This window comes from Marmota monax, unplaced genomic scaffold, assembly GCF_021218885.2.
Source record: "Marmota monax isolate L192 unplaced genomic scaffold, Marmota_monax_Labrador192_F-V1.1 WCK01_AAM20220418_F8-fsc00020, whole genome shotgun sequence".
Lineage (NCBI taxonomy): Eukaryota > Metazoa > Chordata > Mammalia > Rodentia > Sciuridae > Marmota > Marmota monax.
In genome coordinates this window covers 15,007,171-15,033,753 of record NW_026692912.1, presented here as the reverse complement: position 1 = coordinate 15,033,753, position 26,583 = coordinate 15,007,171, and the positions used below count along the sequence as shown (strand labels likewise).

The 26,583-nt window shown below is 55.7% G+C and overlaps 1 protein-coding gene across 6 annotated transcripts in view; it reads right to left on the bottom strand.

Moving 5' to 3' along the window:
* Positions 1 to 26,583, bottom strand: part of Dab2ip (DAB2 interacting protein) — a 184,974-nt gene that overhangs the window by 106,739 nt on the left and 51,652 nt on the right. For 2 of the 6 annotated variants that reach the window (XM_046451327.2, XM_046451330.2), the window contains exon 1: positions 12,782 to 12,975. The exons of 3 other annotated variants lie outside the window; for them this stretch is intronic. In XM_046451327.2, the coding sequence (XP_046307283.1) occupies positions 12,782 to 12,905 (124 nt within the window). In that variant the 5' untranslated portion in view covers positions 12,906 to 12,975. Of the gene's footprint in view, positions 1 to 12,781; positions 12,977 to 26,583 lie in introns of those variants that run through there. One more of the 6 variants, XM_046451332.2, reaches the window with a different exon arrangement.

The following is a 26,583-nucleotide window of genomic DNA, read 5'->3' as shown; positions in this document are numbered from 1 at the left end:
CAGTTCAGATTGTGGATATCTGAGGATTCTCATGTCTCCTCTTCCAAATCTACAGCTGCCTTAAAAAAGAAGAGCTTATGCTGGGCACGGTGGCTCACACCTGTAATACCAGCAGCTTGGGAGACTGAGGCAGAAGGATCACAAGTTCAAAGTGAGGCACTGAGCAACTCAGTGAGACCCTGTCTCTAGATAAAATACAAAATAGGGCTGGGGAAGTGGCTCAGTGGTTGAGTGCCCCTGAGTTCAATCCTCAGTACCACCCTCAGGGATCCAGGATCAGACTTAGAAATACAATAATTATACCCATATTTAATGTAATCTTTCCTTCTTCACATGCTGTTGTTATTAAAGGACATCTGAAAGGGCCTAAAACCCACAAAAATAGATAGTACCTTTGTTGATTATTTCAGAATATAGCTTGAAGATATTTTCACATCTGTACGCAGAGAACATATCATCCACACTGTGTACTTTATCCTTAGTGTAGAAACTAATTACATCAATAATACTTCTTGAAGGCATATAAATTCTAATTATAACGCCACAGAGGGAGCCAGGATTATCAAAACCTAAATATTCGGGTATATTATTAAATTCATCTTAAATCTCACTTCATTCAATAATCATAAACTATTTCTCTTTCCCAAGAATTCCAGCTTAGCACTTAATGTTCTGTGCTTTTGTATACAAACCATATTACCAAATTAGATCAACACGGCTAGACTATGTAGCAGGCTCATTTTTTCCAGCAAAGGAAGATAAGCATACAGTTTAAAGTGTATATAGGTTCATTTTCTAATATAATTGTGTGTGTGTGTGTGTGTGTGTGTGTGTGATGCTGGTGATTGAACCCAGGACCTTGTGCATTCGAGGCAAGCACTCTGCCAACTGAGCTATACCACCAGCCCTTTACCTTTCTGTGTTTGACAGGTTGGAATTCAAAGTTTTAAATTTTCCAGAAATTCCCAATTTAATGATGTAATACTAAAGCAAAACTGAATTTCAGTTCTTTGTGTAATTTTTAGCCTAAGGAACAGTTGACTCATAGATTCTGGAAGGGACATGAGGTTATATTGGAAAAATAGCAGAGCAGAACATGTTATGTCCTATCATAGATCACCATTTTAGTTTCTAGAATAGATCACTTTATGTTCTAGAATAGCCCCAGGACTCGGGGGAGAAGAGACTCAAGGCAGATGTGAAGCCCATGCTGCCTCCTAGGCCAGAAGTCACAGTCCTTCATCTCTGATGCATGCAGGTATCCCCTGCCTTCTGCCAGCACCCATAAAATTCTACCAGGCTAACTCGTTAGCCCACAAATTGGATAAACATCTCAGATGCTTCACAGTGATCAACAAAGACCATCAGATGAACACCTGTAATCCCAGCTATTCCCTACGATCCCAGCTACTCCAGCAATCCTAGCTACTCCCTACACTTGCAGCTACTTCAGTAATCCCAGCTATTCAGGGGCCTGAGGCAGGAGGATCACAAGTTTGTGGCCAGCCTGAGCAACTTAGTGAGACCCTGCCTCAAAGTAAAACTTTTAAAAGGGCTGGGGATGCAGCTCAGTGGCCGAATGCATAAATGCAAAGTCCTGAGCTCAATCCTCAACACCACACATGCACAATCAATCATGGAAAAATACTTAACAAATTTAACACGTACAAAACTAATAAATTTTTTAAAATGCTGCTAAAAGGTATTAACCAAGATCTAAATAAATGGACCATGTTCAAGGATTGGAAGACTCAGTACTGTTAAGACAGCCTGTCTCCCCAAACCGACCTACAGAGCCAATGCAATCCCAGTCAAAATCCTAACAAGCTTTTCAAAGACCCTGAAAAGCTCAATTTTAAATTTAGATATCAAAGCTAAGGACTTAGAATAGCCAATCAAGCTTGAGAAAGAAGAAAAAGGTTAAAGGACTTACATTAACTGGTTTCAAGTTGTACTTTACAGTTTCAAAATAGAGCTAATATAAAGAAGACAGTGTGGTATTAGCATAAGGATAAGTGCACAGATCAATGGAACAGCACAGAGAATCCAGAAATAGACCCGCACACATGTGGTCAGTTGATTTTTGAAAATAAGTAAAAGATGAGATTTTTTTTTAACAAATCACGGTAGAACAACTGGCTATCTGTATGTAATAAGAATGGAATCTCTGGGAAAGGTGGAGAAACCAATTTAGAGAAGCAGGGACTGTGCTTGTGAGTCTCTATCTTACAACTGACTCCTGCGATAAGAAGCATCAGCCCCAACTTTAACAGGAGGAAGCTGACATTGACATCGCAATCTACAGCCAGGGGACACTGAGGAGGGATGGAGCCCAGGGATCTCTGAATCTGGGGGTTGCCTCAAGGCAAGAAACAAACCACTGTGCAGAGATGACTGAGAGGACCATGGGTCCCCAGTCACTCAGGACGCCAAATGTCCTCTCTGCCCTGGGCCCTTGTCCACATTCCCCAGCCATCTCTGCCCCCAGCCCAGCCTCCAGTCACCCCAGCTACAAGGCAGAAAGGGGTGAGCTGTCAGGGGGGAATCTCACATTTTGTTTTCACAGTGTTGATTTGAGGCCTCCAAACTGTGACAGTTCCTTGTCTCCTGAATGGAACTGGGACCAGAGTTCAAGTTGTCTCCAACCCCAGAGTGTGGTTCACAGTCAGGGGGTGCAAACAACACGATCCCCTGCTTTTGGAGTGTGGGGGATGGACTCTGGTGGGAGAGAGGCACAGGGACCACATGGAGGGCTCAGTGTGCAGGACAGCCGTCCCCGTCCTGAAGATCCTCAGCCCTTGGTGAGAGGTGGGCACAGCATCTCCTCAGAGGGGACCTGGGGTCAGACTTAGAGCTGGTGCCCAGGAGGTGGGAAGGAGAAGCAGACCAGACTCATTCTTTCCTGTTGTATCCCAGGATCCTGTGCAGAGCTTGTCAGAAAGGCCAGGGCAAGGCCTCGCACCTCAACTTCTGGTTGAAAACCACTAGTCCAGTGTAACGCCTGTGGATAGACCCTGTCACCAGCTCTACCCCACTGCTTCAGCTACTAAGAGTCGCTCTCAACAACACATGCTCCCATCTCCTCATCCAGAGAAGCCTCTCATTTATAAAGAATTCCCACTCTTCTAGCCGGACACCGTGGTTCATGCCTATAATCCCAGCAACTTGGGAGGCTGAGAAAGGAGAATCATGGATTCAAAGCCAGCCTCAGCAACTTAGTGAGGCCCTAAGTAACTCAGTGAGACGCTGTCGCTAAATAAAATACAAAAAAGGGGCTGGGGATGTGGCTCAGTAGTTAAGCACCCCTGAATTCACTCCCTGGTACCCACCCCCCAAATTCCCATTCTTTCAGAACCCTGAAATTCCTGGCCACACCAAATCACTGGCCTGAAGGCTTCTCTGGTCCCCAAGTCTCTTTCCTACACTCTCTGAGGACTTCTCGGAATTTGAGTCTGCAGTGGGAGGACCCTCTCCATTTCATTTCTGTTTTCTCCTGTGCCCCTTTCTCTACAGCTGCAGGCCTCTTCCAGGACCAGTGGAGTTGACATTCATTGAGTTGCTGGAATTGGGGAAAAATAAGGGCTCCTTAAGGTACATGTGCACTTCTCTACTTCTCTCTGCTGTGTGTGATTTCTGTCGGTTTTTAAAACACAATGCAACTGCACATTTGAAAGCAAATGCACATGTAGTGAAAGTGCAGGCAAGACATACACTGTCTTTAGGCAGCTGGCTTCACTCCTGAGGAAGGAGCCAGGCTACAGCTGCATCTCGGGGCCAGGGAACTTTCCCCTTAAAGGGCCAGACCACAAATACTTCAGGCTTGAGAGGCCATCTTTTCAGCATGAAAAGCAGCTAGGGGCAATTTATAAATGAATGAACAAGGCTGTGTCCCAATAAAGCTTTAATGATGAACACTTCAACTTGAATTTCACATGTTAAAAATATTATTCTTGCTGGGTGGCACACACCTGTTAATCCCAGTGGCTTGTCTCTAAATAAAAATTTAAAAGGGCTGGGGTGTGGCTCAGTGGTTAAGAACCACTGGGCTCTATCCCCAGTACCAAAAATCTTTTAAAGATCAATCTTCTTTTAATTTTCATTCCAATCATTTTAAAATGTCAAAAACTATTTCTAGCTCCCAAGCCATGTGAGAATAGGCGTGGAACAGGTCTGACCTGTGGGCCATATAATGACTCCTGCTGTCTCTCAGTCATTCTGTGTCTAAGAAAGAGAAGGGGAGGGGAGGGGAGCGTCCTCTGAGAGGTGGTACCTGCAATGCCATTCACAATGATTTTCCATGCTTTCCAAATATTTTAGGATTTTCAAAAACTTAAGGAAAGAAAGGAAAAGGCTGGAAATAATCCCCAAATGTTCCCAGAACTTCTCGGTGAGTGTTGGGATTAAAGACGATTTTTATTTGCTTCTTTTTCTATGACAGATAGAATTGGGGGGGTCCTTAAAAAGAGGGGAAAAAGGAGATGCAGGAGTGTGGCCCATAACTGGGGGTCTGTGCCCCCCCCACCACCAGGGACTTTCAGTAACACACAAGAGCCTCTTCTGGAATGCCCCTGTGAAGCTGTCCTGTCCCCTCCAGGCACGGCACACTCAGGCCCTTCCTCTGCAGGCAGCCTGAGGAGTTCTCTGAAGGTCAAGCTCCCTGAAGGCCTGGGAGCTGCTGCTGGTGGGGGGAGGAGCTGGGCCTCACCCTGTGTGCGGCTAAGCCTACAGCCCTGAGCAGGTCCTGATCCGAGGTGGGGGTGGCATATGGGACCCCCAAGCTCTTCCCAGACCCCCTCACCCACCATCCAGGGCTGCACGTTGCCACCCCGCCCCAGCTGCCAGACCACCCCAGCTCCAGGACCTTCCACCTGCCACAGGCCGCAGCACCAGCATCCAGAGCAGGCCGCTGGGCCCCCTCTCCCCCCAACCCTCTCCGCCTTGACCCCTGACCGCTTCCCTACACCTTTCCAAAAGCCTGATCCCACCAGCAGCTCCAAGCCCTCTGGCGTCAAAGGTGACCCCTGGCTTCTTAGGAGTGCCAGGCTTCTATCCTTTGGAATCTCAGGAACCCATTCATTTATTTATTATCAATAAAAACCATAGGGCAGGACTGGGCTGTGGCTAAGGGGTGGAGAGCTTGCCTGGCCTCTGTGAGGCACTGGGTTCAATCCTCAGCTCCACGTAAAAATAAATAAATAAATAAACCACGGGGCAACATGAGGCAGGAGTGGGCAACATGGGCCCTGAGCATCTGTCCTGCCAAATACAAAGATGGCCACTAGTACTTCATTTAAAAAATGTTCCTACTCCCAAGACCACCACCTCAGAATGAAGGGGAGGAATTGAAGTGGATTACTGCAGTGAGGTGGGTGGCGTGGGAAGCTCACCGGGGTGGCCTTGGGCTGTGATTCTGCTGCAGGCCAGGGACTGCAGGCAGCAGGAGTCCAGCACTAGTCCTCGGAAGGGAAGGGCATGCAGTGTCCCCTGAGTCCATCCAAACCTGTCAGCCTCTCCACCTGCCCCCACGTCTCTGCACATCCTAGAGGAGTGTGAAAGACCTCTGGCCCCACCTCCAGGACACCTCCCCAGAGGCCATGGCCACGCCCACTCCAAACTGCTCCGGTCCCTCCCTCCCTGTGCCAGCTCGGACCACTGGGTGGCCGACAGTCACGGTGGTTTCTGCTGCCCACTCTAGCCTCCCCCCCAACCCCAGGGCAGCTTGCTGGTTGCTAAGTCCTTTTCCTAAGTACAGGGAGGGCTACCAACCGGACTCTGTCACTCGGCTGCTGGGTGATGGCAAGCAAGCCACTCGGCCACCCTGACCTGCAGTTTTCTCTTCCACAAAAGGGAGCAGGTAACAGTGTCCATGAGGACTGAATGCGATGGTGCTTATAAAGGGCTCAGGAGAGCGGCTGGCACTGGGTGGGCGGGCACTCAAGGAACAGAGGTCACCGTCATCGCTGTTACTGCTATTTTCAAAGTCCTTCCTTGGTGGCGGGGGCCACACCTCTTGGTCACCATTCAAGGCCCTGACTATCTTCCCCATCACACCATCTGCTAACCTGATCACAGCACCTTCCCTGGGACTCTGAGCACCACCAGGCAGGGGCTGGCTACATCGTCATATCATGGCAGCCCCTGGCCCAGAGCCTGCACACAGTAGGTGACTCACGAAAGCCCTGCTGCTCTCAATACCAGTTATATTTGTAGCAGCCTCTGGGGATGCCGAGGAACCATCTGGATGGTTCCAATCCCCACGGGTGTCTTGTCATACCTTGACATCAGTCCTAACAGATTTGTGACCAGCCCCTCAGGCTTTGGATGGACAGATAATAATGACAAGTCACCCAGTCTGCAATGATATCTGACACTGTGCCGCATCTAGTTGTTAGGTATGCTTCTGAGCCCAGAGAGACTCAGTGACTTGTCTGAGGTCACACAGTACACCCGGCCCCACTCAGGACCCCTGCCTTGGCCACACTCCTGAACCAAAATCAGTGTCCCCAGAATAGATGTATAAGTGGAAAGAAAATCACCTTTTTTTTTCCCTAAGATTATTCCAGATTGCCAGTTTATTGGTGTCCAGTCTCTAAACTCAAGCTCCACAACTCTCCATACCAAGGGGAGGACACCAGGAAGGAGCCCCATCTGCCTGCCAGCTCCTCAGCCAGCAGCTCTGGGGAGGGGTGCCAGGCTCACACCCCCACATCCTCCTGCCTGCACTCTGCCTTTTCCATTCACAGCCATGTCAGCCCATCACCTCCAAGGGGCTCAAAAAAGAAATCACACAGCCCGGGTGCCGCCAATACTCTCCTGCCTGTCAGAAGAGAGAAATAAAAGCTAACAAGACTTGCAAAAGAAAAATCCCCCAAACCACCGTGCGGGTACCCAGCAGCTGTCAAAGTCAACACAGGAATGGGGTGACGCCGGGAAACCCGCTTCCCATACACCCAGGCAGCTGTGAAGTCTGACTGCACAGACCCAGTGGCGCAGGGCCCTCGGCTAGGTACAGAGGGCACGTCTGGACCCTAGATCCAACACTGTCCGTTGCAAGTTACCGAGTCTACTTTTCCCCCATTATTATTTGGAAGGCCATTGGCATCCCCCTTGCTTCCTTATTTACGCAATCAGAGGAAATCAGAGCACAGAGAGCCGCTTCCAAACCCAAGGCCACGTGGGCCAATTTCAGATGGATAATTAAATATTGAACAAACGCTGAAATGCCTCTACTGGATGGGGATGGCTAAAAATAACCACCCTGCCACTCCTAGAGCCGGCTCCCAAACACCACCAGCTCGCCTGCTCGTTCTCAGACCCCCCTCCCGGCACCGTCAGAGCGGGCGGGGGGGGGGGGGCGGGAGCCGACTCCCCAAATACCTACTTAACGGAAAACAAAACTTCAGCTCCCAGCAAGCTCCGAATGTTCCTGACCAGGAAATACTCTCCCTTTCCTGACATTTAACCAAGTGGCCCCGAGAGGAAGGTGCAAGGGAAATATCACAGCGTTGCTTTTCTTTTAAAAATAGTCAAAAGGCTGCATGTCATTTCCAAAGCAAAACACGTATGGAGTCCAGGATGTGAGCGTGTCCCTGTCCAGTTACGCAGGAGCTCCACCCCCCAGCTGAGAAGACCCAACAACAACAAAGAAAACCCGGCTGCCTCAGTTTCCCTCTCTGTGCTAATCTTAGGAAAAAGGGACAAAGGGAACCAAGACTTGAAATAAGACGCAAAGGGGTCTGGATTCCAGACCGCATCTTTCCTTAGCATCTTTAGGGAACTTCCAGGCCAGCGGCCACGGCTTCTTCGGGCCTCAGTTTTCCCAGATGTCAAAGGGAACCGCTGGCTCCTGGTGCGGGAGCTGCAAGGGACCCCCAGTATCAGCAGCAGAGCGAAGCAGGCTCCCTGCCCCTCTCTTTACCCCCGGGTCTCAGTAAATACAGAAGCAGAATGAAAGGGGGCAGAGACGGAGCTCCCAGGAACCAGACCACTGCACCTACCCTGCTGAGATCAAGAGCAAGCAACACCCCAGGTCCATCACGCTCTGAGTCACACCAACCAAAGAAGGTGGTCTGCACTGAGATTCCCAGGGCGGCTCTGAGCACAGCCTTGCAGCCCAGTGGCCTCGGTTTTAACACCTAACCTATTCCACCCTGAGCTATTTCCTCACCTACCAATGTAACCGTCCCTAGTTCGGGAGGGTGGAGAGTTAACCTCAGATGCGAGATGGCGAGGTCCCCGGCACAGGGCTGGCCCACATTCAGCTTGATGAAAGGGAGCTATTGTTATTAAAGGGGATGAGGACAGTCCAGGAACACCAAGGCCAAGTGGCTGGCATTCCAGCAGGTTAACTGGCAACTCCAGCCTCCCTCAGGACCTAGAGAGCTCTGGGGAGTGGGCCTCACCCCAGGGGACACTGAACATTCCACTCATCACTAAGGAACTTAGGGGAGAAATAGGGCTGAAGCCCTGGGACCTGTGAACAGCACAGGGAAATGGCCCGGTAGCAGAATATGAATGAGAACTAGGTACAGGGGCACAGGGGCTGGGCCTGGGGAAGGAGGGGTCCCTCCTGGGCTATACCACATAGGTAGAGGAACCAACCAGGAGGAATGACTACCTACAGATGGCCCACTGAGTCCCTTCCCCTGCCTCCCTCCCAAGTTACAGCCAGGATTGTAGGAAGTGATGACCATGAACAGCAGATGGAATTGCTGACTGTGCAAACCATATAGGAAGAGAGCAGGAGGCCTTACCAAAGCCAAGGTCTGACCTCAAGCTCTGCCTGCTCAGGATTTGGAACTGGGCAGAGTGAGGCTCCATCAGTTCTGAGTTGTGTGACCGTAGGCAAGAATTTCAGTCTCTGGGCTGCAGTTTCCTCATCTGTAAAATGAGGATGATACTGGTATCTACCTCATGGCATTGTTCTCGGCATTAAAGAGGTGACACAAGTGCTGAGTTAATCTCACCAATGGGAGCTGAGTGACACTCGGCAAACAGGATGCACCATTTTAAACGTTACCACAACCCATAATAGGAGTGAGCTCCCCACATCCTAAGGTATGTAAGGGTGAGGATGGTCTGGAGAAGCTGGGTTCAAGTCCCAGAGGCAGGATTGTGTCCTAGCAGGAACAGAGGACCAGAGAGGTGGCAGAGGGTAAAAGGATTTCAGCAGTCTCATCCAAGGCAAAGCCAAAACTATGTCATGGGCCTCCAGGGGACATTTGAGGGTTAAGGACCACAAGGTACAACTAGTTCCCAACCTCGGGGCTTTCGCAGTCTTGCCCAGCTCAGGGGGTCCAAGCTGCTGCCCCAGAGGCTCTCAGCAGGTCTCCCTGAAGCCAGGACCCCCTGAAAAGGCCACAGCCCCCTGTGATTGCTGCGGTTGTTTAGGGGTCCTTCCCTGTCCAGGGCTCCCAGTTAGGAACCAGCTGCATCCAACAAGCTCCCCAACTCTGCCGCCATCTTAGAGGCCAGCAGCCGTGGGTTTCACACTCAGTTCCATGAAGGTGGCCGTGGACCAGCCATAGCCCCTCTGGGCCATCCCCAGCAACTGGATCACCCGACCGCCATGTTCTGAGCCTTGGTGGGGGGCACCCCCTCAGGAGGTCAGCCCCAGCCAGCCCTTCTGGGTTCCACTGTGTGGCCCCTGTACCTTCATTCTACAAAGTGTATTGCAGGTTCCTGGGGCCCCCTCCTGAGGCCCACGGCCTCCAGCAGCCCTGACAGGAAAGGCACCCAGCTCCCCAGGCCCTGGGATGTACCAGAGCCAGAGGGGTCACGGCTGAGCTGGGAGGAGAGCCCGTATCTCTCCTATCACTGCTCAACTCCCCAGAAAGGGCCCCGTGCCCCAGTGCACCCCAAACGCTGGCTTCCCCAACTAACAGGGGCTTGGAGAGGGCAATTCATCTCCATGCACCCTCAGCACCCAGGCAGAAGCCCAGCACACAGTAGGTGTTCCAAAGGTGTTTGCTGGCCAAATGAAGGGCCATGAATTTATCCAGGGTCAGGGGAAAGGACAGAGCTGTCCTTAACCCCAGTGCAGGTAGGTGGGGAGACACTGGTTGGTGACACTTTTCTAGGGACAAGACCCCTCAGATTCATGGGCCGTGCCCAGCCTTCAAGCGGACCCAGGGTCACAGGGTACAATGTGATATGGCCAGATGACCCTCACCATGCAGAGATCACCAGTTGTGGCCTCTTGTTATCATCAAGCTTTATAAACAACCACAGGGCTCGCAGTGCCCATTCTGCAGACGAGGACGCCAAGGCCCAGAGCAAGGGTCAGCCTAGCTTGTCTGCCCCACACTGGTCAAGCCTGGGTGGCTGCAGCCCTGCCCCTCATTTGCAGCCCTGCCAGGGACAGTGTTCTGCTCAGGTGAGCAGTGTGCCCCCTCCCCTCCATTCAGAGGAGGAGTAGGGGACAGGGAGGGGTAGGGAGCCTCCTCCGAGGTGCTGGCCTGGCCATCTGGCGGTCCCTGTCACCGGTCCCTGTCACCGGCCACCTCCCCTGCACTCTCCTACTTCGGAGCACACACAGCTTGAGCTCCTCGTTGCTTTCCTTCCGTGCTAGTGGCAGAGACCAGAGAGGGCCAGGCCCAGGCTGAGGTGCTGTGTGCCACTCTTCCTCTGGAGTCTGGTGCCACCACCGTGGGGGGGGCCAAACCCCAAGGACCATGGGGAAAAGGGTATCCCTCAAGGCCAAGGGTAGTTTCCCAGCCTGAGCTAGCACCTGGGCAGGGCTCTGTCCTCAAGATGGGGAGTGGCCCTGGAGCAGGGTCAAGTGCTCGGGTTCCATGGAAGGAGGGCTATGGCGGCACTGGACACCTCTGCCAAGGTGGGCAGGAGCCCCAACCTCTGCCTCTCACCCAGCTGTGACTCCCCATCACTGAAGGTCCTTGATTAGGGCCAACCTCTGTCCCCTGCTCTCCCCTCCTCTCCACTGCCCTCCCCCATCACAGGATGAACTCAGTCCACACACAAGACACCGTCCTTTTCCTGTCTTCCGCACACTGTTCCTTCTAGAAGGGAAAGGACAACAGTTCACACTCATCTGTGTCCTTAGCCAGGCACAGGCTTCTGGCTTTCTGCACTCGACTTATCACACGAGGTCACTGAGGCCTGGGGAAGTAACTAGCCAAAGGACAGTTTTCTGCAGAGGTGGGATTCGAACCCAGACCTGACTCATTCACTCCCCTGCCAAAGGAAATCCGATCCATCCGATGAGGCATGCTCCAAATGTCACCTCCTTTGTGAAGCACTCTCTGATTTCCCCAGATAGACTTCTGTTCCAGGACAGTCCCCTCCCACTCCCAGCAAGGCTGTGAGGAGGATGGGACACCAAGCAGAACTCAGGCACCCTTCGGGCCTTGGAGCTGGATCTCAGGTGACAGCCTGACACATAGAGAGATGGTCCCCTGCACCAGCTGGCTGAACGGAAGGAGGAGTTTGGGTACTCCCTACACCTGCAGTCAAGGATGGAGCATCCCATAGAACAGGTCAGGGTGTGTGCAGGAGAGCTCCCGGTGGCCAGAACATGACCCGACATTTGTACAATTTCCATTTTTCACAGCATGAAACTGTCTCCTCCAGGAATCCTTCAGCTACTGCCTTTTTATGGCTGAGAAAACTGAGGCACCGAAGGCCTTGTCCAAAGTCACAAAGCTTAAACCCAGATCTCTGGTCTCCCACACCAAATCTGGGGTCTGGGAGTAGCCCGAGGCCATTTCAGGAAAGGTAAAGGGCAGAGGAGAATCACAGGCTTTGAGAGACCCACCGGTATAGAACTCCCAGCACACACCTGTGCACACACCCAGCCTTGAACTTGAACTCTTGTGTGCATGGGAACTCACTACTTCCTGAAGAAGCCCTGTACATCATTGTTCCCCGACTGAGGGCAAAGTCTTCCCCATTCTGGGGGGAAGTGACCGAATGTGAACTGCCTGTCTGCCTCATCTACCCTCACGCTGACAAGAAAACTGAAGTTCAGGGACAAGGGGACCCAGGTCACAGGCCGGTGGGAATCTAAACCCCCTGGGCCTGCCAGACTGGGCATGGCCTTTGCTCAAACCCCTCGGTGGTCAGGCTAGACACAGAGCCAGCCTGCCGGCTCCCCAAGATAACCTGGCCCCACTCACTGCCAAGCCCTGGCCCCCTCCTCCCTCCCACCTCAGGGACACCCCCATGGGGCTTTGCCAGGCTCTAGCCTTCCCAGGGCCCCTTGGCCTCCGGCTCCCAGGGGCCTCCCTCCCACCTAGCCAGGGAAGGAAGTCCCCAGGATCACAGCATTTCCAGCCGAGGATCCTGTTACTGGAAGAGAAAATGCGGGGCACACCTCCCCCTCCGCCTGGTCCTGCTGCTCCGAAGAGGAACCTTTTGCAAGGACCCCTCAGGGGGGTCCTGGACAGAGGCTCCACTCCTCCACCTCACCTGTCCCTCCACCAAAGAGGTGGGGAGCTGTTAAGTCCCTGAGAAAGAGAGAAGTTCAGGGCCGGAGGGCGGCTAAGCTTGGGGCCGGGCAGCGCAGCCAGGTGAGGGGAGCCCAGACCCCCTCCACTAAGGAGGTCCGGTCTGAAAGGCGGGAGGAAAGAGGCCCCGGATCCCAGTGTCCCTTGTCCTCGCAGGGCCTCGACTTCCCCAAGAAGCAGGATAGGGGCAAGCTGGGGCCATGCACGTCAGGCGGACTAGGGTCCCGGCGAGGAGCGGAGGGGGCCCTGGGTCCCTGGCCCCCCAGGCCATCTGGGGGGCGGGGAGGACCTGGGGTCTGGGTCGGGGTGGCGCCTACCCCTGGCAGGCCGGGTCCGGCTGCGGGAGCGGCTCCTCTGTCGCTGCAGCCGGGGCCGCCGCAGCAGCCGGTAGTAGTAGGAGGACCTCCCGGTGCTCTTCCTGGCGTTGCCGCCCGCGGACATGCTGCCGCCCGCCGGGCACCGGGCCGGGCCTGGGCGCTCACTCGGGCCCCATCGGCCGCTCCGGACCGCCCGGCGGGCGCCCCGCACTCTCCCGCGCTGCGCTGCGCTGCGCCGCGGCCGCCGCCGAGGCCCAGGCTGCCCCACAAAGTCGCCCAAACTCCTCCCTCGCCTCCCCGTCCCTCCCCCGAGCAGCCGGCCCCGCGGCGGGGGCCGGGGACCGGGAGGCCGGGCTGGCACCGGCCCGGAAAGTCAGTGCGGGAGAAATCCCGGCCTGGAGTCAGCCGGGCAAGGCGGCCCGGAGTGCCCCCGACCCCAGGCGGGACCCCTGGGGGGGTGCACCCCACCCCGCGGGGCGCAAGGGGCAGCCCAGGGCGCGGGCAGGTGTGAACGGTGCACACCCGCGTGTGCGCGGCCCCGAAAGATGCCTGCTTGGAAGCCAGACGGGCACCGTGCTACGGGGACAGCCACCTTAGATTAGGGTCCCAAAGAGGCTGATGGCCCAGGCTGGTTCCTGTCCCAAGGGAAGGAACTGGGCTGAAAAACCCTCCCGCAAACACACAGCTCCACAGGCCCCCTGCCCAGGCAAGTGGAAAGTCTTCCCTTTCTGCAGGATACTTGTCTAATCTCTCCATTTTAAAGGCTGCCGTCTAATACAAACAGTATTCCTACATCATTAAGATCACAGTGTGTATCTCAAGCACACAAAGAGGCCAGACTATCAGGAACTTCAGGGGCCTTTCCCAAAGCTGTACATTTTGTCCCTTTTGATCTGGACCCTTCCCCAAATAAACCATCACAGATCCCTAGTCCTCCTCCAACTGGGCATGGTCAGCAGCTCTGCAGGCCTGAGGGCAGGGCAGAATGATCCCCAGGCTCTTCTGGGGACCATAAGCTGAGCTGAAAAGGGAAAGTGCCAATCCCACTCTCAGTATTGCTTTGCCTGAAAAACTTTCTCAAAGTCTCTCACTCTCTAGCTCAAGAACCTTCCTTGGATCCCCAAAGTGTAAGGGCAACAAGTGCAAACTTCCTTCCTTGATATTTGGACTTCCAATAATATGGCCCCAACCAGACCACCCTTCAGCCTCATCTCCACCTGCTTCTCCCTTCTCTTTGCTCTACACCCACCAGGGACCCTCCTGTCTCCATTTCTCCATGGAGCCCAAGTCGACCCTTTTAGGTCCTGTAGCCCTCCCTGACCATCCGGGCCATCAGCAATCTCTCTCTCTCCCCTCAGCAACATTTATCTTTTAAATTATTAAAACAACTACCTATCTGAGCTCCATCTCTTCAAGGACAGAAGGGGAAACTGAGGCCGCGAAGGGAAGTCTGAGTTCCATCAGTCACTCATTAAGTGACAGAGGCAAGGGGCCTTGGCCCAGGACTGTCGACATGCACACTCAGGGGTGGCAGGTCAGTGTCTGAGGCTGTCTGGGTGTCTCCCTCCAGAAGGTGGGGCCTGGAGGGGTGGGCAGCCTGGTGGGAATCCGGGCCGGGTTTTGCTCCTCACTGGGGAAGCCCCCTCCTTAGCTCCTCAGCCTGGAGGGAGGGCCCAGGTCAGCAGGAGCTGGGACCACAGCTGGAAGCCAGGCGCCTTCCCAGGACCAGGGGGGAGGGGCGGGAAGGGTAAGGCTCCTTCAAACCCAGTCTGGGGAGTCCAGAGCCATCAGCTCCCCTGGCCCCTCTTCCCAGAATAATGGCCAATCCCACAGAAAGATGGAAAACCACAGTGTCCACGGGAACATCAGTAGCCTTCTTTGGGTTAAGCGTTGCTCCTTCTCATTCCAACAGCAGGAACGCACAGGAACCGCTTTAGAGACCCCTGGATAGAGCCTGCACCCAGCTGCTAGATGCCTCTCCAAGCTGTGGGCCTTCCTAGCAGGCGCCTCCTCCGGCCAAGGCACCAGAGCCCAGAGGAGCACCTCCCATGCAGGTGGGGCTCAGAAGCCACCCAGTTACACCTCAACACTTCCAAAGGACAAATAATCTCCACCAGTTTGCAGGATGAGGAGCCCCAGGAAGTCCTGCTCAGAGTGGGGACGACAATCTTGCTCCCAGGGCCGGAGCTCCTCTGGCCCAGTTCTAGCTCCTTTGAGGGAATGGAAGCTCTGAAGTTTGCTGCTAACTCTGACTAGTGCTGGGGACAAGTGGTCTTGGCCTGCCCCCCAACTGGCAGCCTCAGACCGGTGTGTGGAGGGGAGGGAGGGAGCAAGCCCATCTCAGGATCTCATCTGTAAACAGTTGGGTTCCAAAGGTCTGGCCCAGTCTCTGCTTCAGCATCTCGGGTCCTCTGTACCTCAGCTTCCCTCCCCACCTAGAGGCTTGGTACCCCTGACCTAGACCCCTGGCCTAGCTGCCTGGAGGGGAGTCAGCTAGTGAATTCATGGCTTTGGGATAGGATGGCTATTTACCCTGGTGGCTGGGTGCTGTGTAGGAAGGGGGAAGGGCTTCCTGGCCCAGGACCCTGTGGTGGGCAGGCAGACAAAGACAGCTCCCTGGAAGCCCCAGCAGAGCATCTGGAATCGATCCTGCTGGTGGAGCTAGCCACCCACCCCCTCAGCCACCCCCACCTCCTGCTGTGAACAGGAACCCCAGGCCTCCTCCCCTGAACAGCTCCCTAACCTGACACAGCCTAGGCAGTGGGAGGGGCACCTGAAAAGCCTGGTCCATCCCTCCCACTGCTTCCTGTGGCTGACAGACAGACCTACAGACATCAGGCCAACACACACACACCAGAGGCAGCCCCCTATGACTGCCTCAGACAGAACAGGCTTCCCAGGCCCTGCCTGATCCAAGAGCCCCCGGCCTAAAAGTCCAGTTCTCCCACCTGGTCCACCTCCAGAGGGGCTCCTGAGTCGGTCCAGTTCCCCACTCCACGGCATGCTGCTCTGAGTGGGGGTCAAGACTGCAGCCCCCAAATCACCCCAGCTTATCCAACAGGCATATTCCTAGATTTCCTCAAGATACTTGGTTTGATGGGTCTGAATGGGGCCTAGAAGTGTGTGCGTTCAATAAATCCCAGGCAGGGAACTAGGGCTCACTACTCAGTCACCCAACCCCAACCCCAACAGCATCAGAGCACCTACCTCTGCCACAAAGCAGCCACCCCCTCTGCAGGTCCTGTCTCACTCCTCCATCCAGCCTCCAAGGCTCTTTCCAACCTCTGGTCTTCCCCCTTTTGTAGGACAACTGCCACCAGGCTCTTGGGAAGGCCCGGGACTGATGGACACAAAGAATTCCCCTCTGGGCAGAAAACTCAACACCAAGTAGAATTACACCATTGGGAAGGAGATGGGGGTGGCCTTAGAACTGGGCTGAGAAGTCCGGGTTCACCAGGGGCCAAGCAGGGGCAGGTCAGAAGGTGCTGCAAACGCTACCCCCCTGCGATGGCGCCTCTTCCTGAGATGTTAGGTTGGAAGTCAGAGAGCCAGGAGAAAAAAAAATCATATGGCCAAATTTACCTTTGAAAAGCCTTAAATTGCCCATAAAGCAGTTTTTCCTTGAGCACTGGGACGGATCACCCATTCCTTCAGCAGAGCACAAGGCGGAAGGGCCGGACTACATTGAGGGACCCTGTTGTATTGGGAAACACCACCATTGGCAACCAGGTATCTATCTTCGAAACCTAGATTCTCCAAAGGAGGAGAGATGGCCATGCATGGAGGGGATCACAGAAACCAAGACTTCCCAACAGCACCGAGGCCTGAGCTTGACTCGAAGGGCTTGTCTGAGGGCAGAGTTTGGCTTTAATACTAGTAACGGTAGCTGGACTGCATTTAGCAGGTGCCTTGCCCCAGATCTTGCTCTTGGCATTCCACACACCTTATCTCATTTAATCTCACGGCAACCCTAGTGGACAGATGTTTTCTGTTTTGTTTTTGTAAAAAATAGTGGAGACACAAAGAGAATAAGTTCCTTAAGGTCATACAAGGAGCCAGGATTTGAACCCAGGGGACTGGCAAAAGCCAAGGTCATTATGAAGTTGAGCGGGACTTAATGCGGAGGTGGGGGAAGGGCAACAGTGTAAAACTTCCCTGGTCAAGGGACGGACAGCAGGAGGCTGGGGGGACGGGAGTCCTGACAGGGGAAACAACCCCACCAGGCTCCACACAATGGGTGTCTGGAGGGCTCAGACCTGTCAGGTTTCCTGTCGGGACAAGGGTGGGGGGCGGTAAGCAGGGAAGTCCCCAGCCAGGCGGTCCTGTAGACATCCGCCTTCCAGCCAGTCTCCACCTCTGTCCTCGGAGCAGGGGCATGGGTGGGGGTGCCTGGCACTCAGGGTTCAGGTCACAGCCGCTGCCCTCAGAGGCCGCCCGTCTGAGAGGCAGTGCTGGCTTCCTGTATCCATCCTGCCTCCAGAATGAGGCTGGACCAGCAGGCGGACCTTCACTGGGGAGATGGGGAGGCTGGAGGCCAGCTCGCCCTGTGCAGTGGAGAGCAGAGAGGCCCCATGAGGCCAGACAGGGCACCCCCACCTCACCCCCACCTGCCTCCCAAAAACCACCAACAAATTTAATGACATCCTTTGCAGAAAATGGCCACAGCAGGGCCAAGATGACCCTGGGCTGGGATGGCTCTGCCTCTCTCAACACAGGCGGAACTGGGGACCGGGTCAAGCGTGGACATTTGAACACACACAGACAGAGCCTCAGGAAATGTGAGTGCTCTTTCAAACACGTCACCTCCCGCTGGGAGTGGAGCTGGGGAGAGGCCTGGGCTCTGACTGGGGTGGGGGTGGGAAGCACAGGGGACTCTAGGACCTAGAACAAGGACCTAGGACCTTGTTCCCTCAGGTTCCCTCAGGTTCCCACAGGTTCCCCCAGGCCACCTCCCTGAGAGTCTATCAGAAGTCCAGAAATCTCCCCCAGAACCCAAACTCTCTGCTTCTCCCTGGTACCTACCAATGGCCTATTTTAAAATCCTGGGTCGTCAAATGGAGAAAGAACCTGAGGATAAGGGATAGGGGCCGGGAAAGTGTGGCCCAAAGGGAAGGACAGCACTGTCCTGCGGGAAGGCCCTGCCTAACCCTGGGCACCCCCCAGTCACAAAGGGTGGATTGCCCTCTTACCCAGCGCCAGCACCGCGGGGGGTGGTCAGCAGGGCTCCTTGAAGATGAAGGGGCAGGGTCAAGGGAGGGCATGACCCTCCCAAGGTCACGTGTAGGGGAGAGGCTAAGCCAGGACTCCCCCTGGGGACCTGGATCCAGCTGCCCAGGCTGCCTGCCTGTGTCTGCCCTCCCAACGCGCGCCCCGTGCGTGCATTCTGCCCCCAAGCCGAGGGTCCAATCCTGTGGCCCTGGGGAGGCTGGGATCCACTCTCGGGCCCGTCCTGGCCCTCCCTGGCCCACCCCCAGCAGCCGGTGTGTCTGCCCAGATGGCCAGGCCTGGAGCCACGCTCTCTCTGCACTTCCTCTCCGTGCCCTGACCCAGAAATTCTGCCAAGCTCCAGGTGGGCCCCGGGCCCCAGCCAGGCTCAAGGCCCCTCCTTCCCCCTGACCCAGCCTGGGGCTGAGGCTCAAGGTCTCTGGGCCTCTTCCCTTCCCCCTCACCCAGTGATGGGCCCAGATTGCTCCACCCCACTGGGTGGCCAGAGGGGGTGGCATATGGTCCCAATGTGAGGTCAGGGAGCCCCCTCCCTTCACAGGCAGGCTTGCCTGGTCATCTGCAAACCATTTCATGGTTGGCACTGGCCTCGGCTCCAGGACCCAGGGCCTTGCTAGGTCTCTGCGGAGCTCATGAGGAGGACAGCTGAACTGGCCCGGTAGCAGGCTCCTAGGAAGTTCTGGCATAGGCAGGGAGCTGAAAGGGCATGGGATTTGGAGTGAGGAGCTAATGCCTTTTAGCTGTGTGATCCCAAATCAGTGCCCTCACATCTCTGTGCCTCAATTCCCTGGAGGGGAGAATGGGCCCGAGGATCCTCAGCTTTACGAGCGCTTGGGAAGGTCAAAGAGCATAGAGGGTTAAAGCATAGGGGTTACACTGGGCAGCGCCTCCCGCTCTGGGCTATTTCTTTTGTCACTCATTTGTAGGTTCTTTAAGAGGACAGCCCAGAGCTGGTCGGATCAATTCTTGACCCAGAGCAACTTAAGACTGACTGGGAGAGAAGGTGGCAGCATTCGAAAAATGGTGACTGAGTCCATCGGTCTGGAGGAGGAGGAGGAGGAGGAAGTCCTGAAGGCTGCCTGGAGGAAGAGGCACTGGCATTGTGCTGGAAGGCTGAGTAGCAGTGACTGGGTAGAGAGCAGAGAAGGAGAGGGGAGAGAGTACAGGCAAAGGCCCAGAGGTGGGAGCCAGCAAAGTGTTTTACTAGGGACAGTGTGTACGGCTGTGAGACTGGAGCAAAGCATGGGGTGGGGACTTGAGGTCAGGCTACATGAGGGGTGAGATCAGGGGAAAGCGATGGAGAGAGAGCCAAGTGGGGGCGAGGCCCAGGCAGCCCCTCCAGAAGGGCAAAGGAGAAGTGGTGAGGACAGAACCCTGAGAGGAGATCTGGGTTTGAGGCTTAGATCTGTCGCTGTGTGGCTGTGCACCCTCAAATAAGTCACAGCCCCTCTCTGATCCTCACTCTGCCATTATAAAAAGAGGAGCTAGCTCCTAAGACAGGCCTGAGGTGTGGGGCGGGGCTGGATGCCCATGAACTACCCTTGAAGCATTCAGAAACACACCAGGGCCCCACTCCCAGCATCCCTGAATCCAATCTTGGGGACAAGGCCCAAGGAATCTATATTCTTAAGAGAGCTTGCTAGCACTTTTTTGGGGAGCCACTGGCTAAGACAGTTCTGGACCCTGTGGTCCCACCCCAGGTTCTTTGCATTGCTGTCCCTTCCACCTCATTCATGCTGACCAGGTCTTCAGATGGTCACCTCCTTCCCATTGTTCAGGCCTCAAATATGACCCCTTCAAGACCTTCCCGGGCCCCTTATCTCAGGCCCTAATCTCCCCCACGTCTGCCCACAGTGTCTCCTTGTGGCCTCATTTGGTTTTCTTCAGCTGACCACAGCCTCCTGAAACCCTCTTATCTGTGTGACCTGTGTCCTCCAATCATCTCCCCCAAACTCTAATGCAGACAGGGCCCTTCTCAGCCCGATTCACGGCCACATCCCCAGAGCACAGGTCAGCACCTGACGTGTGTTTGAAGAGGGAGGTGAGTGGAGGGAGCTGGGCTCAAAGTCCCCATTCTTTTTTGAAGACTGGCAGTCACGGGACCAGGGACAAGAGACTGCCTCTCTGGACCTGGGCTTTTCTCCCTGTGTCGCAGGCTGGAGGGTTTTCGTGCACATGGCAGCCCGGGGCCGGTCAGGAGGCTGGGGTGCAGCTCCTGGCTCTGTGCAGGAGCTGGCATGGGGGTGGCTCAGAGGACACACAAATGGATGAATAAATGCCCTGGCCCTGCCTTTGGACAGTCTCCTCCCGTTCCCGGCCTCGGCCTCCCCTCTGTAAAATGGGCTTGGCCTGCTGGGTCTTTCGGAGACCTAGAACACTATGCTCACAGTGTCTGCGCTTAATCCAGAATACAAGTGGGGGCCAGAGAAGGTGTCAGGGGAGGGGTAAGCATTGCCAGAGCCATGGGATCCCACCTACCCCACGGTGGCATCCTAAAGCCACATAGGTGAGAAGCAAATACAGCTTCTGCCACCTTTTCCCCTCAGGTCCCCTTCTGAGTCAGAACAGTGAGACTCTGCCCCAACCCTGGGAACAGCATTTCGCCTGGAAATTCTACCGGGGGAGGAGGAAGGGCTGGGGACTACAATTTTTGCACCTGCTCAAACAGGAAGTGGCTGAAAGTTTGGGGCCAAGGAAAACAAGTTCAGGGTCACCCTGGAAATCGGCAGTCCCCATGGCTAGGGACTTGCCCATTCCCCAGATGAAGCTGTCCTAGTGGTTAGTGATGAACACACACAGACGGGAGCTCAAGGGGGAATGGCCCTGACCACGGGCAAAGACCTGAGACGAAGCCAAATCTGCCCAGCCTGTTCCGGCACACCTTTGGCCATGGGGAACTCACTACCAAGCCAGTTCCTTGTGCCCTTGGAAAGTCTGAAAGTGAAGCTGTGTTCCTATTAGGAACTGAAGAAGCCACTGGGTGTGACCATGCACATGAAGAATCCCAACTACACGGAGGCGGAGGCGGGAGGATCACAAGTTCAAATCCAGCCTGGGTGACTTAGCCAGATCTTGTCTCAAAAAGGAGGAGGAAGAGCAGAAAGAGGAAAAAGGAGAGGAGGGGGAGGGGAGGAGGAGGAGAAGAAGAAGAAGGAAGGAAGGAAGGAGGAATAAGTAGATTGAGAGGCCTTGGGGGATCTAGTGGTCAGCTCCCCCTTGAATCAGCACTCAGAGGCTCAGGACTTGCCCAGGGTCCCTCATGCACCCCAGGTCCTGCCTCTGTTCCCAGCAGCAGCTGTGGGCACAGCGAGACGATGCCAGTAGCCGAGGGCTGGAGTTGGGGCTCCTGGCCCACCTACTCCTGACTATAATCCCGGGTTAGGTGTGGGGGCTGACGTCTGGCTAACCCTTATTTGAAATGCCAGAAGACACAGGCAAGGATCCCAAATTGCCCTCGTGCCCCTGAGAGCACGGGGTGCAGCTGGGCTACAGAGGCCTCTACACCGCCCTTAGATGGATGGCCCTCTCCTCTTGCCTGTAGCCCAGGCCTGAGGAGGCTGGAAGGTGGTTTCAGAGCTTGCCGGGCCTGCTTTCCCTGAGCTCGAGTTTGTGCGCTCCTGGTGCCCTCTCGCTCACACTCACCACCCTTACGCGGACTTCCATGCACACACACACTGACTCCCACTCAGGCCCATTCCCTGCCCCAATGCTGGGCTTGCCAGGCCCAGTCAGGCCCAGGCCCACGCAGCCGCCTGGAGCCTCACCCGCAGTCAGGCTGCCCCTGCCTGGCTGGGGCACCCTGGGACAAAGTCCTTGCCCCAAGCTCCACCGTGGGGAGGGACAGACTGGGGAGCCCTTGCTCAGAACTTCTATGTCTCTAGGACTGTGCCCAGGGTGAGCCCCTGAGTGGCACGGCTCAGGGCCCCAGTCTGCTGAGTGACTTGGCAAGGCTCCCCCCACCCTTGACCCTGTTCTCCATGGTGCAAAGAAAGGGACAGTCCAGAAGCACGATTCTCAGACTCTAAGACACTTCAGGGAGCCAGGCATGCTGACACACGCCGGTAATCCCAGCGGCTCGGAGGCTGAGGCAGGAGGATCATGAGTTCGAAGCCAGCCTCAGCAAAAGTGAGGCGCTAAGCAACTCAATGAGACCCTGCCTCTAAATACAACACAAAATAGGGCTGGGGATGTGGCTCAGTGGCTGAGTGCCCCTGGGTTCAATCCCTGGTACCAAAAAGAACAAAAGACCCTTCAGAGGCGCGTGTTAAAATGCAGATGCCCAGGCTCACCTTAGAGAGTCAGGTTTAGCCAATCTGGGGCAGATTCCAGGAACCTGCATTTTTATGCAGCAGGAAGTGGGTCCCCCGGGGTATTTTTCTTTAGAAGTGGGGATTGAGCCCTGGGGTGTCCTGTCACTGGCCGACAGCCCCAGCTCTTTTTATCTTTTGAGACAGGTCTCAACCTGCCATGGGAGCCTCCTGCCTCCGCCTCCTGTTGTCACAGGAGTGAGCCAGCAGTTCCACCTGTGGGCTCTTAAGTTCCCCATGGAATCCTCAGCAGAGACAAAGCGGCCATGTCCAGACTCCAGCTTGCTCTCTTTCACAGCACCAGGGCCCACAGGCAGGCAGGGGTTATGAACCTCGTGGTGCAGAAGGGCCGACGGTGGCCCAGGCTGCAGCTTGCACACTCCCTGAGCCACCGCGCAGGCTCCAGCTCTGTCTCTCTCCCCAGATTCCCAAATGCAGTCTGCAGCCTGGGGCCCAAAGGGTCAGCTCAGGCCAGGCAGCAGCCCTGATTGGCACCCTCTGTCCTGGTCTTGGAGCCCTCTGACTTCATCAGGTCTGAGCTGATTAAAAGATCCCCTTACGTCTCTGATAGGCATGGTGTCCCCTTACAGGACTGTGAGGGACATGGTCCCATTTGAGGCAATGGCCCGCTTGGCCGCTGTCACAAGGGAGGCTTAGACACACGCACTGGGAGAAACGGAGGAGAAACGGAGGCACAGAGAGGAGAGAGCCTTGCCCACACTTGGCAGCACCCAGTGCTCGCTGTGTGCCAAGCAGCGTGAATGCAGCAAGTCTTCCTTGCAACCTGAAAAGTGGACACTAGGACTGTCCCCACTTACAGACACAAGGGTTGAGAAGTGGAGGAGACTCAGCCCTGTGGCCGCCTCCATGGTAACCCCAGGCCGCTACAAACGGTCTCCCTCTCTCGCATCCAAGTAACTAACCTGCCAACAACCCCTTTCCAAAGGCCAAGAGGATGGAGCATTTGTAAAAAGGTGTCCCGGAGCAACAAGGCTGGGGGCCCTGGCTTCTCGTCCTAGCCCAGGAGCGCGGTCAACAGATGTCCCCCGGTAGCCCACAGTGCCTGTCTCCACTGCCTACGCCTACCCTTGCCCATGCCCCTGGGTCTCTCCTCCATGCCTCTGCTCCTGCCATTACCCCTCTGGGACACGGGGCACAGCGCAGGCTTCCTAGACCCTGCATCTCGTGATGACTTCAAGCTTGTGTCTGCTTCTCTTCATCTCTACTGACACGACCCAGGGCCAGGGCAGCACACGTCGAAGAAGCTCCGGGGACTCCACACCTCCCAATTGCCCCCACTTCTTCTCCTCCCTCCAGAATCAATTCTCCACTAAACACTCAGAGTGGTCATTTGAGAAGCGGCCCTGTGTCCCAAGCCACCAGGAGCTTGCTGGCTCCTGGATCCTCTTTCTGGCTCACCTCTCCCCAGCCACCTGGCCGACTCCCACCCACTCTTCCTTTCCAGAAGAGCCGCCCCTTCCTTCCCAAACTCACCACCAGCCCCCACGCCTCCCTGCACCCTCTTCTCCAAGCTCCCTGCCCCTTTCCCGTCTCATTGTGCCGAGGAGGACATTTTTGGATGACTCATTTCACATCTGTCTCTCCTGGCACACCGTGCACTCTCTGAGGGTCAGTCCCGTCAGCCTGGCTGGGGGTCCTACCTCCAGGGCCCATCCCAGCACAGTCACACGACAGGTGCCAATCAGGAGAGGGGGCGGCGCAGGTAGCATTCAGGAAAGCACCGTCCCGCGCACATACTCTGGAACTCCCAGGGGCGCCGGGCACCATGCAGCTCCGGGGCTCTCAGGAAAACAGGACCAGAGGCCCCCAGCCCCACCAGGCCACTGCTCAGGGCTTCTCATTCCCTCCTCTCAGGTTTCAGTGTTTCTCATTCCGTGATTTATAGCCCATCAGACGAATTCCCCCATTATCTCTCACACCCAGCGCGCTGCCTTGCTGCCGTTTAATAATGCCGGTGGCTCGCTGGGCCTCTCCCTGGAGAAACCTAAGGTTTGCCTGTGCTTCAGGAGCAGGCCCACAGGCCCTTGTGGGATTCAAGGGCTCATCTCAGACCCAACTTGAACAGCAGGTCAGCGCCTCGCACTCAGGGCTAACTGGGCACGGTCCCTACTGCTCTTCCCTCCCTCCCTCCAATAGAGCATAGCAGCCGAGTGCCCGTCCCAGTGACCTGAGCATCCTGGTCGGTTTTAGGGCAAGGTTGGAGACTCTGGCACTCCTCCAATAAGCAAAGTCACCTCCGGCCCTGTCTACCTAGCGGCGGGGGGCTTGCTGGGCTCAGACACAATGGTATCTTCTGTGCCAGGCTTGACTTGAATTATCTCAGCACATCCTCACCACAACGTTCAGAGGCCAAAAGCACTGCTATGCCCATTTTACAGTCGGGAAAATCGCTCCTCAGAGAAGCAACGCTGTGCCCCTTGGTGTGTCCGGGAAGCAGATGGCAGCTCCCTGGGGGAAATCTTACTGGAGAGAGGGTCAGGAAGGGTCTGAGGCTACAGGGAGCTCATGGCTCCCTGCTCAGCTCCCCACACAAAAACAGAGGATGCAGGAGGCAGTAAGAAGGCACTAGGGTCTGACAGCCTGGGGGTTGCAGTTCCACCTCTGGGGGTCCTCAGCTGTGTGACGGGGGCAAGTCCCCTATCCTGAAGTGGCCCTGTGTAGACAATGCACACCTTCTGCCCAGGGCTATCCTGCGACTGGGCTGAGAGAACCCCTGGGAAGCTGCCTTGTAAACTGTCGGCCTGGTGTGTCACTTCTGCATGTTGGAACAGTGGAGTCAAGTCGTCATGCGAAGACCTGCAGGGGAGCCCTGCCCTCTGGGCGGAAGTGGGCTGTATGCTGAGAACCAGCTCAGAACTGTGCCAGGATCTGGGCAGAAGACGAGGCCCCTCCTCAGGCCACAAACGGCTCGCCTCGCTCTGGTACCAGCCCCCTCACTAGCCCAGGCTTGGGAGAAGCCGCACAGCCCTCCTGGGCCTGGGCCCCGAGAGCACAGGTCCCAGCAAGGCCCAGCCAAGGGGCCGGGTGGCAGGACATTCCAGGTAGCTGGGGCCAGGCCTTCCCACTCATGCTCCCCTACTGGGTCTGCTCCCCTGCCCCTCCTGCTCCTGAAAGTTTCTGCTTCCACTTTATAGTTTCCGTGGCAACCACCTCTCTTCCTCCGATTGTTTTCTTCTTCTCAGTCACTTTGCCATCTTATGCTGAAGGGAGAATGAGAGTGGGTGGAGCAGGAGGTCTGGCCAGGAGACAGAGGACAGGGAGGGACACAGCTAAGAGCAGGGTGACCTCTGGGGTGCAGCCAAGGGGTTCTGCAGCCCTGGTGTGCCTCCCAAGGACCTCTGGAATGGGCACTGTCCTTTGAAGGGTTCTCGAATGTGCCCCCCAGGGCAGCACACCTGCCTGGCCCTGCAGGGGATGCCTGTGGCTGGACACGCCAGGCGTGGCAAGCTGGCTGGACCTAAACCCACTTCTCACTACCTGGTCTTCACCCACAGGACAGCCTCTGTCCCTGAGCCCTGCCTTCTCTATTCAAGACCTGCTTCCTTCTCAAGGCCTGGTTTCACAGTCCCCTGCCTGACCTTCTTCCAGGAACCTACCACCGCCACCCCTCTGAGAGCTCTTCTTCTGTGTGTCTGCCTCTCCTGGTCCTGACCCTTCTCTCAGGTGGCCTCTCCTCTGCAGGCAAAGCCAAGACCTTCCGTTCCACTTGCAGGTGCCCAGGGCTCTGCACAGTGCCTACACACAGGAAGTCTGCAGGGGGCAGCACCGAGCCCACAGCCAGGCCGACCAGGGCTGCGGTCCAGTTCCACCACCAGCTAGCCTGGAGCGCCTCAGAAATCTGCTCTAGAACTCAATGTTCCTGGTGGTAGAATAAAGACAGAAGTCACTTCCTCGCAGGGTATTGAAGACTGGAGTGAGTCTATGGGTCTGAGAGAGCCTGGAAAATTCTGAAGTATTATACTGAGTCTGGGATTATTTTTAGGCCCTGAATTGTGCCATCCAATGAATGGCCCCAGTGCCCCTTGATGCTCAGATCTCACGGCTCTCTTCCTCCACCTGCTGACCTCCCGAGGCACTGGCTGCTGGTGTCCAGCAGCCCCACACCACAGCCACCCTCTACCAACTCCTCCTGCACATGCACGCATGCGCACGCGCACACACACACACACACACACACACACACACACACACACGAACACTGTCCCACAGCTCTGCCAGTGGGGCCCAGGCAGGCCCAGAGCAGCCCAGCTC